The sequence below is a fragment of the Callithrix jacchus genome, chromosome 2 (assembly GCF_049354715.1).
Source record: "Callithrix jacchus isolate 240 chromosome 2, calJac240_pri, whole genome shotgun sequence".
Classification (NCBI taxonomy): Eukaryota; Metazoa; Chordata; class Mammalia; order Primates; family Cebidae; genus Callithrix; species Callithrix jacchus.
In genome coordinates, this window is record NC_133503.1 from 56323011 (window position 1) to 56342991 (window position 19981).

General features: G+C 41.4%; 1 protein-coding gene and 1 long non-coding RNA gene across 13 annotated transcripts in view; one reads left to right on the forward strand and one right to left on the reverse strand.

Annotated features, from left to right (window-relative positions):
- Positions 1-19981, reverse strand: part of TIMD4 (T cell immunoglobulin and mucin domain containing 4) — a 122638-nt gene that overhangs the window by 10936 nt on the left and 91721 nt on the right. For all 12 annotated transcript variants that reach the window (XM_078365775.1, XM_078365777.1, XM_078365779.1 and 9 more), the window contains 3 exons: positions 19604-19873; positions 17798-17878; positions 16641-16724 (listed from right to left, as the gene is read on the reverse strand). In XM_078365775.1, coding sequence (XP_078221901.1) covers positions 16641-16724; positions 17798-17878; positions 19604-19873 — 435 coding nt within the window. The remainder of the gene's footprint in view (positions 1-16640; positions 16725-17797; positions 17879-19603; positions 19874-19981) is intronic.
- LOC118150655 (uncharacterized) lies at positions 6345-19610 on the forward strand. The gene is made up of 4 exons (XR_004738803.3): positions 6345-7190; positions 8394-8526; positions 14567-14691; positions 18712-19610. It is a non-coding gene; the product is annotated as an uncharacterized LOC118150655 (long non-coding RNA).

Consider the following 19981-nt stretch of genomic DNA (forward strand, 5'->3'; position numbering starts at 1 on the left):
ATGGTCCAGGACAGTGGTCTCTAAAGAGGGCTTGGTACCCACCATGAGTGTAGTAAGGAATCCACTGGCTGTGGGGAAAATGACATCTTCTATTTACGTTTATTTATACCTCATCTATTAAACATTGTCCAGAAGGATACATTTCATAATGTACAGAACAAATTGGCAAACAAACATAAATAAGCATCTTAACAACAAGAATACATTATTTTTCATCAGAACACATTATTATTCTGGTCTAGAGAAAAGGAAGAAGTCATTTGTCTCTTGATGTTGTTTGGAAACTGGTCAGCAGAATAATGATACTCAAATATGTCCATGAACATATTCAGAAACTGTGAATATGTTCTCTTACAGGGCAAAAGAGATTTTGCAATGTCATTAAGTGAAGGCTCTTGTGATGGGAAGATTATCCTGGGTTATCTGATGGGCCTAATGTAATTACAAGGGTCCTTAGGAGGAGGCAGCAAGAAGGTTAAAATCAGAGGATGTGTGATAAAGGAAGAAGAGTTCACAGAGAGAGATATTTGAAGATGCTATGCTGCTGACTTTGAAGATGAAGGAAGGGGTCACAAGCCAAGGAATGCCTCTAGAAGCTAGAAAAAGCAAAGAATCAAATTATCCCCTAATAAATCCAGTAGGAATGTAGCCCCACCAACACCTTGATTTTAGAACTTCTACCCTTCACAACTATGAGATAATAAATTTGTGTGTTAAGTCACTAAGTTTGTGATCATTTGTTATAGCAGCAACAAGAAGCTAATACAGAGGCAGTGGTCTCTAAGACCTTCCAAAAGAACATTGGCTCTGGGACAGGCACAAGAGATGAAAGAAAGATCTACTTTTCATGTTAACATTTTTTGTATGCTTTGTACTTTTTCCTTGTGTGTGTATAATGTATCTTAAATTAATTAAAATGTAATAACAATAACAAAAGAATCGTAACACTAACTCCACTTTTTCTGGGTTCATGGATTCACCAGACCTTCTGGTTAATATTAGATTTTTCTACAGGATGAGAATGTATTTACAGGAGGATTACCAGTTAGAGTTCTTGGCAGCTAGAATTCTCACTGTCAGTTAGTAATTTGGCTTTCTAGCTTGTATTTTGGACTCTTGAGTTCTTGGTAGGCATGGGCACTCTGGTAAAATGGAATTCCTGTAACACTTAACCTTAGATCTTGGAGTACTGCCAAGCGTTTGCCCCTCAGCCTCCCTCACTGTGGCATCCTGGGATTCTCTGCCATCAGTAAGTATTTATCTCAACTTTCCTGGCTGTGTGATTTTGGCCAAGATACTTCCCTTCTCTGAGCCATAGTTTCTTCATCTGAAAATGCTAATATTTCACCAACTGATCTCCTATATCCTTTTTAACCTTTCTAATTCTGGATGTCTTTTTACAAATAATTTTACTGAGAAAATTATTTCACAGTATTCTTTTAAAAGGATACAAAACTATACTTAGTATAGGGAATGAGTATGCAAATATTTTAAAATACATACAGAAATACAATAATGTATTTTTAAATATTTGCATACTCATCCCCCAGAGAAAACTAAAAAGAAATGTAGAGACCAAATACATCTGCTTTCAAGTGGAAATATCAAGACAATTAAAATTATTCTTCCTAGTACCATTTTAATTTTGTCTAATTTCTAAATTTTCTCAAATGTGACTTTTTAATGGTTAAATATACATATATATTTAAATGGACGTTCGCTCTTATTGCCCAGGCTGGAGTGGATGGCACGATCCTGGCTCACGGCAACCTCCATCTCCTGAGTTCAAGCAATTCTCCTGCCTCAGCCTCCCAAGTAGCCAGGATTACAGGCATGGGCCACCATGTCCAGCTAATTCTTGTTATTTTTTTTTTTAGTAGCGATGGGGTTTCTCCATGTTGGTCAGGCTGGTCTCAAATTCCCAACCTCAGGTGATCCACCCACCTCAGCCTCCCAAAGTGCTGGGATTACAGATGTGAGCCACTGCACCCGGCCTTATGGTAAAATATTGTTTGTATAATATGTTAATCACTGGAAACTCTGGGATGCTTGAGACAAGAGCAAACTCTTGGGGAGTGTATCCTTTCTCTGAAACAGTGTCAAAGTGACCTTCTATGTGAAACTTTAAAGACATGTGTTAGAAACCCAGTAACCCACAGCCAAAAAAGGGTTAGAATGATGCTATTAATAAAGAACACCCTCTAGATCTAAAAGTGCTCACATGGAAGCTGCCCAATAGATATATACTGCTTGTTTTTATAAGTCAAAATAATTTTTAACAGTGAGTACATATAAAAACAGACAAAGGCCCACTGGGATTAATATACTAATTAACTGTATTTGCCAGCATCAGTCTCCTGGCTGGACAAGGTACTATAAGTATGTAAGATGTGATCATTGGGGGATATTGGAGGATATATAGGAGAACCTTACTGTACTTTTTTTGCAAGTTCTCGTTAGCCTAAAATTATTTTAAAATAAGCTTTAAAGAAAATGGTTTCAGGGGTGGGTGTGGTGGTTCAAGCCTGTAATCCCAGTACTTTGGGAGGCTGAGGTGGGTGGATCACCTGAGGTCAGTTCAAGACCAGCCTGGCCAACATGGTGAAACCCCATCTCTACTAAAAACACAAAAATTAGCCAAGTATAGTGGCAGGCACCTGTAATCTTAGCTACTCAGGAGATTGAGGCAGGAGGATGACCTGAGCCTGGGAGGCAGAGGTTGCAGTGAGCCGAGATCACACCACTGCACTCCAGCCTGGGCAACTGAGTGAGACTCTGTCTCAAACAAACAAACAAAAAAAGAAAATGGTTTAAATATCGGCCATTTCACATTGTTCTATCACTTATATGAATGGTATAGAACAGCTTTGTGGTAAAGATTTGTTGAATGAAACTGTTGAATGAAATGCAAAGTGAGTTTGAAAGAACATAGAATGATATTGAAAAACAAAATTTGAAAATTTTTATGAAAAATAATGATCTCTTGTTATGAGGAAAATTAAAAAGACCAGGCAAGGATGGCGGCTGACACCAGTAATTCTAGCACTTTGGGAGGCCAAGGCAGAAAGATTGTTTGAGGCAACAAGTTTGAGACCAGCCTGGGAAACATATCAAGATGCCCTCTCTATAAAAAAATTTTAAAACAAATTAGCAGGCGTTCTAGGCTGCAGTGGGCTATGACTGGGCCACTGAACTACACCCTGGGCAACAGAGTGAGATCTTGTCCCTAAAAAGAGAAAAAAAAGTCTGAAAAGTGAAGATACTTTGCTTTACAAACTGTGACAGTGATAATCTCTTTATCTGTTCATGGGTGAGAGTTTTGTTTGTTTGTTTGTTTGTTTGTTTTTTTGAGACAGAGTCTTACTCTGTCTCCCAGACTGGAGTACAATGGCATAATCTTGGCTCACTGCAACCTCTGCCCCCCAGGTTCAAGTGATTCTCCTGCCTTAGCCTCCTGAGTAGCTGGGATTACAGGCTGATCTTGAATTCCTGACCTCAAGGAGCTGTGATCTGCCCACCTTAGCCTCCCAAAGTGCTGGAACTACAGGCATGAGCCACTGCGCCCAGCCAAGAGTGTTGCTTGGGGTACAAGCAGCTTTCATTTCATGTGTTTTAACTTTTTTTGTGTGAGTACAGGTATTTATTCTGTAACCTGAAAAATAAAGTTTAAATGTTAAAACTATAGCATAAAACCCCCACCTTTACCTTTAAAGGACTTAAAATCTAGTAGGGTAGGAGGCCATATTTAGTACATGTTCTGGACTTAAAGTCTAGTAGGGTAGGAGGCCATATTTAGTACATGTTCTGGACTTAAAATCTAGTAGGGTAGGAGGCCATATTTAGTACATGTTCTGGACTTAAAATCTAGTAGGGTAGGAGGCCATATTTAGTACATGTTCTGGACTTAAAGTCTAGTAGGGTAGGAGGCCATATTTAGTACATGTTCTGGACTTAAAGTCTAGTAGGGTAGGAGGCCATATTTAGTACATGTTCTGGACTTAAAGTCTAGTAGGGTAGGAGGCCATATTTAGTACATGTTCTGGACTTAAAGTCTAGTAGGGTAGGAGGCCATATTTAGTACATGTTCTGGACTTAAAGTCTAGTAGGGTAGGAGGCCATATTTAGTACATGTTCCGGAAGAGCCCTATAGAAACAATGTCACATCTGCCCTTGCTAAGGAACCTGTCTTGTGTCTGGAAGGTATAGATCAAAAGTTTGCCAACTACAGCCTGAGGGCCAAATCCAGCTCACTATCTGTTTTATACAGCCTGGGAGGAGATAGGATTCATTTTCACAGTTTTAAATAGTGGGAAAAAATCAAAAGAAAAATTATAAGTCATAACACATGAAAACTCTATGAAATTCAAATATTAGTGTCCATAAATAAGGTTTTCTTGAAGCACAGTTGTACCCTTTGTTTACCTATTGTCTGTGGCTGATTTTGCACTACAGTAGCAGAGTTGAGTAGCTACAGTAGAACTGACAGTAGAGCCTGAAAGGCCTAAACTATGTACGTTCTGGCCCTTTACAGAGAAAGTCTGCAGATCCCTATCCATCTACTGTGCCAAAACAACCCCCATGGTGTCAAAGAATTAAATTTAATTGTAAGAGCCTTAGAACTTAGGGTGCTGATAGACTTCCCTTTCAACATGGCTATGCTTACGGTGGTACACCAGAACCTGCTCCTTCCCAGTTAGAACTGTGCTATATGCAGTTCTAAAATGGCATTAAAATTTTAAACAAGAAGATCTTTTAGGAGTCGACTTTTAATATTATCCCTGTTCCCACCCTATTCCTAGAGACTTGCGTGAAAATTAGCAGAGACCGTCTCTTGGAATACATTTATTGAGCGCTTACTATGTGCCAGGCACAGTTATAAGCACTTCATATAAATTATAATTTTTTGTTTAAACTTGAGACAGGATCTTGCTCTGTCACCTAGGCTTGAGTGTAGTGGTACAATCAGGTAGGACTCACTGCAGCCTCAACCTCCCAGGCTCAGGGTATCCTCCCACCTCACCCCTGCTTCCCAAATAGCTGGGACTACAGGTGTGTGCCACCACACCCAGCTAGTTTTTAAATATGTTTTTTGGTAGAGATGGAATTGTGCTTTGTTGCCCAGGCTGGTGTCGAACTCCTGGGCTCAAGTGATCCTCCCACCTCGGCCTCCCAAAGTGCTGAGATTACAAGTGGGAGCTACCACACCTGGCCAAATCGTCACATTTAATGCTCATAAACCCATTTTACAGATGTGTAAACTGAGGCTGAAAGAAGTTGCATCAATTGTCCAAGGTGACACAAACAATCACAGGAAATTTGGACCCAACTCTGAATGACGCAAAAAAAGTGTTCATAATGAGTCTGACAGAAAAGGAAAAAAGCATATTAAAATTCTACTTGAAAACACAAATACTCCAACGAGTGAGCTTCAAGCCAGAAATCAACTGGAAAGAAAAGCACTCTGTCCTCTCAGTGGGTGTATTTTAAAACAGTTATCACATATGTTGACTCATCATTAAATTCATAGATGGTGGGACTCATCTATCTCTATGTTTAAAACAAAATTAGTTCTGAAATAAGTCAACTCAAAGATACAATTTTAACGCAATCCTGGACATTTAGAAGTGACAAGTGCAAGTTTCTTCTTTCTCGTGGGTAGCCACAGGCTTATGTTGCCCCTCTGGATCATGGGCGGTATGATCTTAAAAAATGGAAAAGACTGCAAAAGAATCCAGAAATCACAATCTGAATGTTTAAGAGTTGGGAGGGATTTGAAATGATCTCCTCCAATTTCTTTTTTTTTTTTTTAATTTGTTAAGAGGAAAGCTGAAATCTGAGAGAAAGGTTCATTTGCCCAAGATTTTACAGTAAATGAGTAAGAAAGGAAGGGACTATGTACATTTGCTGACCTCTACTCAGAATTTACATTTTCTGACCTTTCCAGCAACACTAATACAGATCTGGAATTTCAAAACTCCTTATGAAAGTGGAAACACACATATATTGAATTCACATACTTGCTTTAAATTCTGAAGGCCTCTGCATGTTTTTAATATGTAGAATTATCCAAAAAAAGCAGTATACACTTGAATAAATCAACAGAGCATTACATACATGAGTCAGGCATTCCTTAGGTCCAAGGGAAGAATTGGGTGGGGTTTATGTTGGTAATTTTGAAAGAGAACAGAGAGCAAGTTGTGTTGGAACCCAATGCGGTTCAGAAAGAAGAAATGGTGAGATGCTGTCACATTTCACACAGATTAGGTCAACGGAAGGAAACCAGAGATTCTAGAACACCACTGTTCAAGAGGCACCCTGGTTCTGAACTTTGGCCTCAACCTTCCACTGGTCCTGAGACACGCCAACAACAAAATCTTATCATCCCTGTGAGAGCCTAGAGTCACCTCCTCAGGCTCCTGCTCTCACGTGCCAATAGCTGAGGGTCTCTGAAGCACAGATAAGACCTCATTCCTAATCCTTCATCACTGGACTCTCCTCTGAAGGGCAATGTCTAGCACCCTACTTTGCCCACACTAGCTGATCAATAAATCTTCACTGAGACCAGGCGCGGTGGCCCATCCTTGTAATCCAGCATTTTGAGAGGCCGAGGTGGCCAGATTGCTTCAATGCAAGAGTTCAAGACCAGCCAGGACAACCTAGGGAGATACCATCTCTACAAAATTAAAAAAACAAACAGCTGAGCTTGGTGGTACATGCCTGTAGTCCCAGCTACTCAGGAGGCTTGAGCCCAAGAGATTGAGCCTGCAATTACCCATGATCCTACCACTGCACTCCAGCCCGGGCTGCAGAACAAGACTCCATCTCAGAAATGAACAAACAAAAAATCTTGATTGTGGGAGGTGAGAAGATCTGCCTTTAACCTAAAACCCTCAGAATTATTTATAATGACAGCAATAATAATAAATGGCTACCATATACTGAGCGCTTACTCCAGGCCAAGTGCAATGTGAAGTACTTCCCACGTTCTTAGTGAATTCTCAGAAAATGCTCTGCAGTAGTTACCATTACTGTCCTCATCTCGCAGTGGGAAACTTGTGACCTGGAGAGGTTGGGCAACTTGCTCAAGTAGCACAGGAAGGGACAGTGCAAATCTCAGAGCCAGGATCATCTATCTGCAGAGCCCAAGCTCTTATCCTCTAGGCTCTACGGACTTTGAAAACTGTGGCAAGGTGAGTGCTGGAGAATAAATACAATGGGAAGACGCTCATGCTTGTAATCCCGGCACTTTGGGAGGCCAAGGTGGGCAGATCACCTGAGGTGAGGAGTTCAAAACTAGCCTGGCCAACATGGTGAAATCCTGTCTTTACAAAAATACAATTTAAAAAAAATTAACCAAGCCTCATGGTGGATGCCTGTAATTCCAGCTACTCGGGAAGCTGAGGTAGGAGAATTACTTGAACCCAGGAGTCTGAGGTTGCAGTGAGCTGAGATTACGCCATTGCCCTCCAGCTTAGGTGGCAGAGAAAAACTTTATCTCAAAAAAAGAAAGAAATGAAACCACAGTCCTCCATTCACCTGGATGGATACAAGTTTTAGAAAAGAGATTCTAATAATCATTATTATCGATAATTATTATTATGAGTACGATGTAAGCATCTGAAAGTGCACAGAGCGCTTTCACATACATTATCTTATTGGAGTTTTAATATGATTCTATGAGCTAAGTAAACCTGGGCAGACTTATTGGAAGAGGAGGAAATGAAAGCCCTGAGGGGTCCATATCTTGCTGAAGGCTGTATAGCTAATAATGAGAGCTAGTGAATGGTAGGGCAATGACATCCGATTCCGGATTCCACTTCTTTTCCTGTCTGCTGTACTGCTGAGTATCACAGGGTTCAACAGCCCTCATTGGGCAACAGACGGTAGATCTTGCCAAAGGACATTTGTACCTTTTCTTGGAGACTTGTTTACAGGGCAGAAAACAGAGAGAGACCACGCTGAGGAACTCACTGAGGTTTACTCATTTGTTCTACCCTCTGAAATCAGATACCTCTCCAGTGCCTGGAAACCCCTCCCTGGCTATGCATCAGAGGGATGTTTTGGCCTACAGAAGGGCTACGCAGCTCAGCTTGTCAGTTATCAGTCAGGATCTATCTTGGGGCTGGCTTCATGTTCTATTTCAACAGCTCACCCCTTATTTCATTTTCACTCTTCATCTGCCTTACACGGACATAACCTCTTTCAAAGCTTGGCAATTCCCTTTGATCTTATTTGGTTGACATTTCTGAAGGTAAGCTGTTAGATGCTAGCATTACATGGATTCAATTCCAATTTTATTAATAAAAAAATCATTGGTACAGTTGGTAGACTAGAATGCTATTGTGAGAAAAAGTAGTAAGAATCCATTTCTGTCCTTTTCCTTTATCCCGCAGCTGGGCTACCAACTGATTCTAGCCTGTGAACAGCACTGGGCAGGAGAGATAAAACAAATCTGCTAATACCTCACAGAAGATGCTGACTTTGAAATCAAGTGCATCAACTTCTTCCTTCCTAACGATGGCATCGGTGAGTACAAATGTGGTTTGCTTCATTCCTCTGCGTTTCTCTGCTCCTTCTGCTGAACTTGTACTGAGAACGGCAATTCCTCCTACAACTTTTTCATGCCCTTGATCAGCGAAAGTCTCAGAAAAGTGTCAGGTTCTGACAGGGCTCAATTTTATCTTTACTTTATTAAAATAGTGCAATGTAGGGCAATGAGCTCTAATTTGGGAGCCAGAAGACACTGCTACTTAGGGACAAGTGCTCACTCCTCTTAAAACTTTTTAAATGTCTCTGTGCCTCAGTTTCCTTCTTTATGAAATAAGGAGAGTGCATTATACTAGTAACTCCTAATTGCCTTCTTGGGATCAGGGCTATGACTTCAAAAGACTCCTCTGAGGTTTGTTAAACATACGATTTCTTGACCCCACTGCCAGAGGTTCTAATCTGCAATTCTTGCAATTCTTGGGTACAGTAAGGAGACCCATATTTTTACTAAGCTCCCTGTGATTCCAGAACATGATCAGGTCTGGCCTTCATGGACTGGATGATCTCCAAGTTCAAGATCTTGGTTCCCCAGTCTTCTCCTACCTCCTAGAGGTCAACATGAGAGCTGATTGTTCTCACACCTTCATTTATTCTCTCCTTACCTTCTTCTCTCTTATCTCCATGTCCAGATCAAACCTGCTTCTGCCACGTTTGACTATATCCTCCTAAGCCATGCCAGGACACACCTTGCTCCTTCCTTCCTTCTCTACCCTGCCTTCCCTGTAAATTTCTTGAAAGAACATCAGACATTCATCCTCTAGCAATTGCTCATTTTGGGATTTCACAGAGTCCCATCACAGAACTCGCACAGTCTGTGCCCACTTCATGGTGACCCTCCTACGGTACACAGCCACCTCTCCAAATGCCTCATCCTAGAATTTCCTAATCTTTAACTACACCCTCCCCAGGCTTTGCCAGCCCAGCTCCCTCTGACCCATGTGCTTGTGCATCCCATCCTACTTTTGGTATCTCTCTGTCTAGCTCCTTAGCTGGCTTAGGAGTAGCTCCTTAGCTGGCTTTTCCTCCTCTACCACCAGCTCCCCCAGTGTACTGCTCCTTTGTGGGGAAGAAGTCTCCCCTTGCACCTCTTCTTCTCTCTCTGCATCTCACACAATATCTTTAGATGATCCTACAGGAGCTTCTATTATCCCTCCTCCGCTAATGAGGCAAGATAATAAAGTGTGTAAGAGCTCAGCTTCGAGCACCAAAGAGATCTGGGATTCAAATTCCGGCCAATTTTTCTACCTCTTCAAACCTCAGTTTTCCTCCTTTGTAATGGACATTGTGATGTAATCTTCCTTGCAGATTCAGACAATTGCTCACAATGAGACAATGCATTGGACACACTGAGCCAAGCCTTGGCATATAATAAGTAATCAATAATTATGGTCATTTATGAGCAGTGACCTCCCAAATTATATCCTTAGTCTTGCACTATTCCTTTTGGGAGAATATTGGTATACTGGCAAGTCTTTATTTAGCACTTATAATGTGAATCATCATTATTTTGATCAGATGTAAGTGCCAATTAGCAAAGACACCCACCCAGGATCCATGAGTCAGCCCAGACCCACACTTCCAACTGCCTGCTAGACATTTCTCAGAGGTATTTCAAACTCACAATCCCACACACAAACTTAAGTCTTCCTCATGGAGCTACTTTACCAGTTAACTCACACATTGACCCATTCTCCCAACTGCGGAGAATCACCCATCCTTCATTCTCCACTTAGACCACCGAGTCCTCTGACTCCTAATTACTAAATGGCTATTCCTCTGTCCACTCTCTATTGTTATTGCTGCCATCATTCTAATCTAGACACTCATGCTTCAGCTAAGCATTGCAGGAGCCTCCAGCCTTGCTCCCATCTAATACATCTTCCATACTCTTGCCAGAGCAATTTTTCCTAAAACAACTGAAAATGTCATTCCCTACTCAAAAACCATGAATGATTTCTCATGACTCTGAAATAAAATATAATTTCTTTAGCCGATCATACACGCCCCTTAAGAACCTAGACCGTTACCAGTTTCCTATCTCTATTTTTGGATTAAACAAGACTATTAAATAATCTCCAAAGATAGCATGGTCTTATTACATTTCCTTGTCTTTGTTCATGCTGTTCTTCCTTTCATGTCAGGTCTTCCCTCCTTCATAGCATTTTCTCCTTAAAGAACCAATTCAAAGATCAGTGAGTAAAATCAGCCCTGACCCTGGCCCTCATTTTCAAGATAGAATCACCTCTTTTGTCTTTGGGCCTCAGTGCACCTTTTCTTACCTCTATCTCAAAGCAGAACTCACCAAAGGATGGTTTGTTATGCACAAGCCTGTCCATTCCACTAAGATGTGATCCCTTTAAAGATGAAGACCATGCCCTACTCATTTTTACATGTCCTATGCCACAAAAAGTAGCAACTAAATATATTATCTATTGTCATATATCTGAACTAAGTGCCAGAGTTACAAAGTACAGATTTAAAATTCTACGTCCAACCACATTTCCCTCTGAGCATGCCTTAACTCCATAGAAAGACCAGCTCATTTTGGACCATGAAGCTTTGGACCATGAAAAAAATATTCCTAAAATCATCCCTAACCCATTCCCCCATAATCTTGCCCCTGGGACCAAGAAATAACTATCACAAGGAAAGAAAGTATCACAAGGAAAGAAAAATGTCATTGTCAGAGCAATCTTCATTTTTCCCTATTTGAATATTGACAAGCAAAGTCCTCGTGTGTTTTTGGTTGCATCCAATTTGAATTTGTCCTACAGTTTTGACTGCCTGCTGATGATAGGTATAACGATTCATTTAGGGCACAAGAAAAAGTGAATCCTCATATTTTAGGAGTAAATAAGGAACCCTGCCTTCAAGCTTCTCTCAATTCCCTGGCCTTCTCTAGGTCTCTATTTTCTATGTATTCTACAGACAAGATTTCCCCCCCACAACCCCAGAAGTTTATAGACACAAGTTTAAACCCCTGAAATGTGGGTGTGAGTCCCAGTTCTCTCTCACTCTAGCTGTGTGACCTTGGGTCAATCATTCTACATCTCTGAGTTCTGTATCTGGCGTCCAGAGAGTGGAGGTCAGAATTTGCCACACTAAGGAGGGCTTCTTTGGTTGATATCTGTGGACCAAACACCTAAAAATTGGAAGACAGCATTGAACTAGAAGACATGTACATGGAGTTGCTCTGTAAAATAAATAACACAAACCTGGAAGCATCTGAATGGCAAACTAGACCACAGCTCTCTTTCAGCTGTAACTTGATTCGCAAGCCTAAATTATAGACTGGAGCCTCAATAGATTGAGCAACGTGAGAACAAAACAACTGAAGGCAATTGAAAATTAAAGATGTTCACCCACAGGAATAAAGCCAATAATTGAGAGTTCTACAGAACCATCTAAACAGAAGTCGGTGAAAAGCTTTTAGAATCTCAGATGTATTCTAATAATCAGTGACAATGACTACTCTGAGATTGTAAAAGCTTTGGTAACTTCCCTAGGTTTGTGATTTTGTCACTCATCAGCTGTTTCCCTAGTGTGATTAGTAGTTAAAAAAAATCATAAAACCAAAAAGTGTCTATATATTTATCAGAAACAGCCTTGGGAGCTGGCAGAAGTAGCCTCTTGTTACCCTGCTGGACTGCCTGAAAATGAAGGTTTGTGATCTGGAATAGTAGCAGAGATATAAAGAAAAGAAAAAAATAGAAGTCCTTCATAATGACTATTATTTACAAGCCAGTAATTATGTACTAGGCATTTTTCTCTTGCATTTTCTCGCTTAGCAGTCCTACAAAATAAGTGCTGTGGTTATCCCCATGTTACATTTTGAGGAAACTGAGATTTAGAAAAGGATAGAACAAGTGACTCACCTGAGACGCTACAAGAAAAACAAAAATCACATGAAATGGCAGAGGTAGGACATCATCAGGGGCCTTCAGGCTCCCTGACTCAACTCTTTCAACCCCCACCTAATGCTACACAACAGGCTATGAGAATATGAGAAGAAAGGACAAAGGACAGGGATTGGGATGTTGCAGAGGCAGTGAACATGAGCCTGAGATACAGTCAGCAGGGAACTTAATCCCAGGCCACCTGATTTTATTTAAGAAATGGCATAGTTATGTAGCTTTTTATGTCCTGGCTTCGGACTCCCTGCCCAGTAGAGATGGGGCCTTTAGAGAGCAACTGGGGACCATTTCACACATTTTTGCTACCAAGCAAGAAATAAAATTAATCCCAGCTGGGTGTGGTGGCTCATGCCTGTAATCCCAGGGAGGACAAGGTGGGGAGATCACAAGATAAGGAGTTCGAGACCAGCCTGGCCAATATGGTGAAATCCCAACTCTACTAAAAGTACAAAAAATTAGCCAGTGTGGTGGCGGGTGCCTGTAGTCCCAGCTGCTCAGGAGGCTGAGGCAGGAGAATCACTTGAACCCGGAAGACAGAGGTTGCAGTGAGGCAAGATTGTGCCACTGCACCCTAGCCTGGTGACAGAGTGACACTCCATCTCAAAAAAAAAAAGAAAATTAATCCCATGGGTGAAAAGGTATGGTCAGAGTTCCTAGGTATCTTGAGAAATGAGTTTGTATTCCTCTAACAGATTTGGGGGGAAAGGGACCTATGCCACATTTTCATGTGAGTCGTTATTTTTGTTTTGTTTGTTTGTGCTTTTATTTGTAACTGAATTATAGTTCCTAGCCATTTGCAGTTATATAGAATATTTGGAGAATTGAATGAAAGTCCTGGACTTCACCCCAGAAAAATGTGTGTGCACACATACATACAGTTGTGCGTATAATTTCAGGAGGGTGGTGCCCTTCCCACAAGAAGCTCATCTACAGATATCACCCATCCAGGAGTCCATAGACACAGTTTAAAATCTTTGAAAGCTGGGTATGACTTCCAGCTCTCCTGCTGTTCAGCTGTGTGATCTTAAGACACTCTACATCTCTGAGCTCCATTCTAGTCAGCCATGACTAGTGGAGGGAAGAAATTGCTACCATGGGTCATGCTAATTTTAAAGAACAATGATTGACAAGACCCTCTTTAAGGATTTAAATAAGCCTGCAACCACGGAAGCTTTGCCGTCCAAAAATTGCATGAAGAAATGGAGAGGGAATTGAGGATTGTCAGCCGGAGAAAGAAAAACCCAGTGGGTTGAAAGGGTTTCCATGTGAATGAAGATGTACTCTTATTCTGTAAGAGGCTCCAGAGGGGAGATCAGGAGGAAGCAGAGTGACTTGGTGTTAGAGTGATTTAGAGTTGAAAAGACATGGGTTAAATCCAGATCGGCCACTTACTGGACAAGTTTTTAATCTTCAAGGTCTTTAAAATGGAGGTGATAATGGTACCTATTTCTTATGGATTTGCGGACAATCAAAAGAGATAATACATGTAATGTGCATGGTGTTAAAACAATGGCAGATCTACAATGGTAGGTGTTAGCTTCTCTAATAAACTCTCTGACCCTCTATTTCTTTATCTGCAAAATAAGGATAATATCTGTACCCGCTTAGGAGGTTGTTGTGAGATTCAAAAAAGAATATTAACACAAAAATGCTGAGTACAGTACCTAATGCATAGATAAGTCCTTGGTGGGCATTAACCGCAATGGTCCCTATGAATGTTTCATTACAAAAAAAAAAAAAACAGTGGGAAGACAGGAAATAGGGAGTGAAGGAATTTTATTTCTATCTGTTTTTATGTACCCCTAACAAAAATGCATTAGCGTAATGTTTGTGTAATTTAAAATAAATGAATAGTACTTAAAAGAATATGACTTTTAATTTCAGATTAGAAATCCAGATAAAATAAAATGATATCTAAAGAGTATGGAATCAGAGCTAGACATCCTGGATCTGATGCCTGAGAGCTGTGTGGCCTTGGGAGATTTAGATAAAACAGAACTATGAGCATCTGCTGAAGAGGGATTAAATGAAGTGGCCCAGGAAGACAGCTTGACACTGAACTAGCACATAACACCTGCTCACTAAACCCTGCTTTTCATCCCTAGTGACATGTTCCCAGAGACTGACCGGCCTTCTTACACCAAGCTCCTCTTCAGCCAAGCAGCAAGTGTTCTCTGTTCTGGGATTTGGTAAAGAAGAGAAATGAAAATTATCAAGAAGCTTATGGAAGGTAAAAATCACATGACCTTTTGTTCCATTGTAATTCAATGTAAAATCATCCAAGATTTAAATGGAACAAAGGATGAGGTGTTAGAATGTTCTGCCTAGTTTCCATCACTTTTCTAGTCACTGCCTTCTCTTTCGTATGTTAGAAAGTAGTCCCCCACCCTTACCCCATCCCATAGACAAACAGGGTTTGGATCTTCGGCAGCCCATTTCCCTTAAACTATCAACTCCTAGTCCAGATTTTCTGTTTTCCCACTGTATGAGTTAGTGCAGGCCTCAACGTCTTACTACCAGGTCCCCCTTACTAGCAGGTCCATCTTGAGTTACAGTCTTAACTTCAAAACCTGTCCCCTTCCATTCACTCTTGTCTGTCCCCTCCAATTCCATCTTCTGAACTTTGAGAGTGATGTTACATTGTCTCCTTCACAGAATTAAAGGATGCCTGTTTCCTGGCTGGTAAGCATATAGAAAGGAACTCAAACTCTCTGTTGATCATGATAAGGAAAGAACAAGATGGGCCAGACCTGGTGGCTCATGCCTGTAACCCCAGCACATTGGGAGGCAGAGACATTTGGGTCACCTGAGCTCATGAGTTCGAGACCACCCAGGGCAGAGTGGTGAAACCCTGTTTCTACTAAAATTAGCTGAACATGGTGGCATGTGCCTGTAGTCCCAGCTACTCAGGAGGCGAGGCATTAGAATCGCTTGAGTGCGGGAGGCGGAAGAAGGAAGGAAGGAAAGAAGGAAGGAAGGAAGGGAGGAAGGGAGGGAGGGAGGGAGGGAGGGAGGGTGGGAGGGAGGGAGGAACAAAATGACATTTTCTTCTCAGAAGATTGAAAAAGTTAAACGGTCATATCAAGTGTCAGGAGGATGTGGGAAAGCAGATACTCCGTGGGTGGAAAAATAAATTGGCACAGCCTTTTCTGAGAACATTTTTCTACAAGCTATTAAATTTAAAGGTGCATGTTTCTTTTAACCAGTAATTTTTACTTTTTGGTCACCATCCTAGCTAGAGAAACCCTTGCATGAATGGTTAGGCAGGCATGAACGTCCTGGGGTGTTCACTACAGCACTGTTTATAAAAAGGAAACATGGAACAATCTAAATGCCCCTCAATAGGCAAGAGATATTGTGAGAGCTTGTAATAGAAAATATTACACAGCAATTTAACATGATACCTATCTACACAGACTAAAGAAGAACGTGGTCCTATATATAACAATCAGTGGTAAAACAAAATGTAGAATGCTGCATATAGCATGATAACATTTTTTAAAGACAGGCACAAAACCAAACTATAAATTTCTATATCTATCCAGACACATAGGGAATGAAAAGACCTAGAATGATCATCGTCAACTAATTACAGTTATTGTCTCATGTGAGAGGGCTGGGATTGAGGACAAGAAGTGAAAGAGAATCGTATTTCTGTTTTTATGCACCCCGAACAAAAATGCATTAATGTGATATTTGTGTAATTTAAAATAAAAAAATAAAAATTTGAAAAAAGACTAGGTGATTTTCTACTATCATTCATGGTGTCAAGTCAGAAGTTGCTAAGGAAAAAGGAAGATCTCAACAGCCGGGCTTCGGAGATGAGCAGAGGAGAGGAGAAGCCAGCACTGACGCTTGCAGCACGTTTCACTTTCACCCCGGCTGGCAGGAGGATGTGGTACATGGCCACAAAGGAGCCAGAATAGTTGAATCCCAAGACAAACAGGCAGATGACAGATTGTTTCCACAGCCAAAGACGAGCCACTCATAAGAACACAGCCCCAGGCCAGGCAAGGTGGCTCACTCCTGTAATCCCAGCACTTTGGGAGGCCAAGGTGGATCACTTGAGGCCAAGGAGTTTGAAACCAGCCTGGGCAACATGGTGAGACTTTGACTCTACAAAAAAAAAAAAATTAATAAAGTAAAATAAAATAAAATAAAAAATCACAGCCCCCTTACCTCCAGGCTGAGGAGAAGTCACTGAGTCACTTGTTTTCCACATTGACACGTGGGATGTTGATGGGAGATCCCAAACTTTGGACTCTTTGGAAAAAAAAGGGGAAACAGAAAATAGACTTAGATAAATGCCTGTCTTCCTGCTTTTGGTACCCTACTGTTCCTATACTGACTTCTTTCTTAAAAAAAAAATAGTATCCAGACACTGTCCTAAATGACATACATGCATCTGTCATTTAATCCTTAGAAAGAGCCACAGGATAGGTGTTATTTCCATTTTACTAGTGAGGAAACTAAGGCCCAGAGAGATTAGGTGCTTAGTTTAGATCATACAGCAGGAAAGGCAGGATTTGTACTTAGGCAGAGTGAAGCCAGAGTGCCCACATAAATCACTCTGCAATACTGTGTTCCTATGTTACACTATCACAAACACTGATTTATTTATCTTATATATGTCTGTTTTCCTCTGCTAGATTATTAGCTTCATTATGGCAGCCCCTGCCATGTGCGTGCTTACAAATGTGCCAGGCATTCTTCTAAGTCCTTACATGTGTGAAGTTATACAACTTTACCACAAACCTAGGAATAAACTGAGGTCAGGGACCCCCAGCAAAAAGTAGTAGAACTGGGAGTCAAACCCAAGTGATCCTCTCTAGCACCCCCAAGGATGCCAATCATGTCTTATTTTAGGGTATACTCTGTCCTGGACCCTAGTGACTAGGTAAAGAAGGTTTGATCAGTAGGAGAAAGGACAAATAAATGAAAGAGTGACAATTCTCACTCCACTCTAAAAAAAGCCAATCATTGAATGAGTAAACCCCTCAGGAGTCTCAACAAAGAAGATTTACATGCATGAAATTAGGATGAGACAGCTAAGTGCTACTCAGCCTAGAGTCTAAAAGCAAACATCAAGAGATGTGCCATGAGCTACTGCGGAGAACTGCACCAATCAAGAAGGGCCTTCCCCCCACCCCCACCCCCCAGCCACAAGAAGGAACAAACTACAAAGGCTGCCCAGAGGCTGATTTGCCACAGGGGGATTTTATGACACGAAAGACCCAAAGAGGTTGTCGGTCATCTGATTCAGCAACACTTTTATTAATTTCCTTCTCCTCAGTCCACGGGGTGGGGGAGGACAAAGAAGGTGAGTGTCTGCACACCTTTGGATGTCAGCAGGACAGTGTCTGCAGAAGTAGACTCAGCATTACTCCAGGGGTCACTGGGGAGGATAGTTTCTGATTCTGGAAGAGAAAAAGGTTGGATAAAAGGCAGCTAAAAAATAACAGTATTATTTTGTTTGTAGTGGGTGGTGGGATTTGGAATTATCTTTTCAAATTTTTTTAATTAATTAATTAATTAATTTTTTAAACAGAGTCTCACTCTGGAGTGCAGTCGCTCAATCTCGGCTCACTGTAATCTCCACCGCCCAGGTTCAAGCGATTCTCCCGCCTCAGCCTTCCGAGTAGCTGAGATTATAGGCACGTGCTACCATGCCCGGCTAATTTTATATTTTTAGTAAAAGAAGAGGTTTGACCACATTGGCTAGGATGGTCTCAAACCCCTGACCTTAAGTGATCTGCCTGCCTTGGTCTCCCAAAGTGCTGGGATTATAGGCATGAGCTATTTTTATCTAATTTATCTATTTTTTTAAAGACAGAGTCTCACCATGTTGCCCAGGCTGGAATTGACCTCTTGGGCTCAAGGGATCTTCCTGCCTCAACCTCCCAAGTAGCTGGGATTATAGGCTCACATCACCATGTTCCAGGCTATTTTTATTGCTGTCTTGGTGCTTCTTTTTATATTTCAAGTTGTCTTCAAGGATTGCAAGTGATTTTTAGAATTAAGGAATAGAAACTACAAATATTGTGTTTTACGGTAGTTATTTATTTTCAAGCCCAAAGGAATAAAAAATACATACAAAAATTGATTGGTTCAGGGTTCATGGATTTTAGGTGACTATTCAGAGTATAATAGAATTATCCAATTCAATTTTATAAAGCTATTTGAATTATCCAGGACTTACTGAGGCAGCCTTCAAGCTATCTCATGATTGCTTTCCCAATTCTTACTGCAGAATCAGAGGCCAACATACAATGACAGCCTTGACAAGACCCCCTAAGCAATGGAGTGAGTCGCTCAGTGAGAGGTACAAGTTGCAGGGTCAAGAATTCCAGGGGAAGAAAAAAAGAAACAAAGAAAAGAAACAAGGCTGGAACTAGGCACCGACAGGGGACATTTTAGAGGCGACTGGAGGTCTTTCCTCAATCATTCGCTAATGCTCAGGCAGCGACTTAACCCCTGAAAGAATGGAACTGGAGTCTGACCAGAAGTGACCTTTCCTGGTTCTTTAATAAATATCTCTTGCAAGACTCCTGAGAGGTCAATTGGAGAACCCAAAATGCTGACTTTTCAAAAACACAAAGGAAAAGGCAGAAAAAAGAGACACCATTAAAAAAAGAAAAGGAACAGTTTAGTGAGAGCATCTCCTTACACACACACAAGCACACGCACACACATGCCTACTGTTAAGGAGTAAATTGTGTCCCCTCAAAATTCATATGTTGAAGTGCTAACCCTCCATGCCTCCAATGCAAATGGACATTGAAATAGGGCTTAACAAGAGCTAATTAAGGTAAAATGAGGGCATACCAATGAAGTGTAATCCAGTATGACTGGTATTCTTATCTGCAAGTGAAGGAGAGAGGACTTAGAAGAAACCAACCTTGCTGACACCTTGACGCTGGACTTGTAGAACCCAGAACGGCGAGAAAATAAATTTTTATTGTTTAAGCCACCCAGTCTGTGGTATTTGTTTGATAGGCCAGGCAAACTAATACACGTGTGTGCGTGCGTGCACACACACACACACTCACAGAGAGAGAGAGAGAGAGAGAGAGAGAAAGCAAGTCACTGGGCTGCATCACTCAGCGAGAGAACTCTAAGAAACCCAAGTTACATTCACGTACCTGCAGTGAGGATGGGCCCTTCCTTAGAAGGCTCAGGAGTCAGAAGACCTGTGGCTGCCTCTGGAAGGGTGCTTGGGGTTGGTGAAGGGCACGAATCTGCTGTTGTGAGGACGGTGATAGTTGACGTTGGAAGTGGTGTTCTGGTTGTGAGATCGGGTGTGGTCATGACTGTTGTTGGCAGTGCAGCTGTGGTGGTTGTCATTTGTGGGGTGGTGGGGCTCGTGGTGGTTGTTCTCTGTGTGGTTGTTGTTCTTCTCGTGGTTGTCGGGGCTGTAAACAACAACAGACATGTCTGGCACCAAGCGGAGACAGAGGGAAAAGGAAATAGTGCAAGTACATCTGGGACCCAACCATTTCTCTCCATTTCTGTGGCCTCAC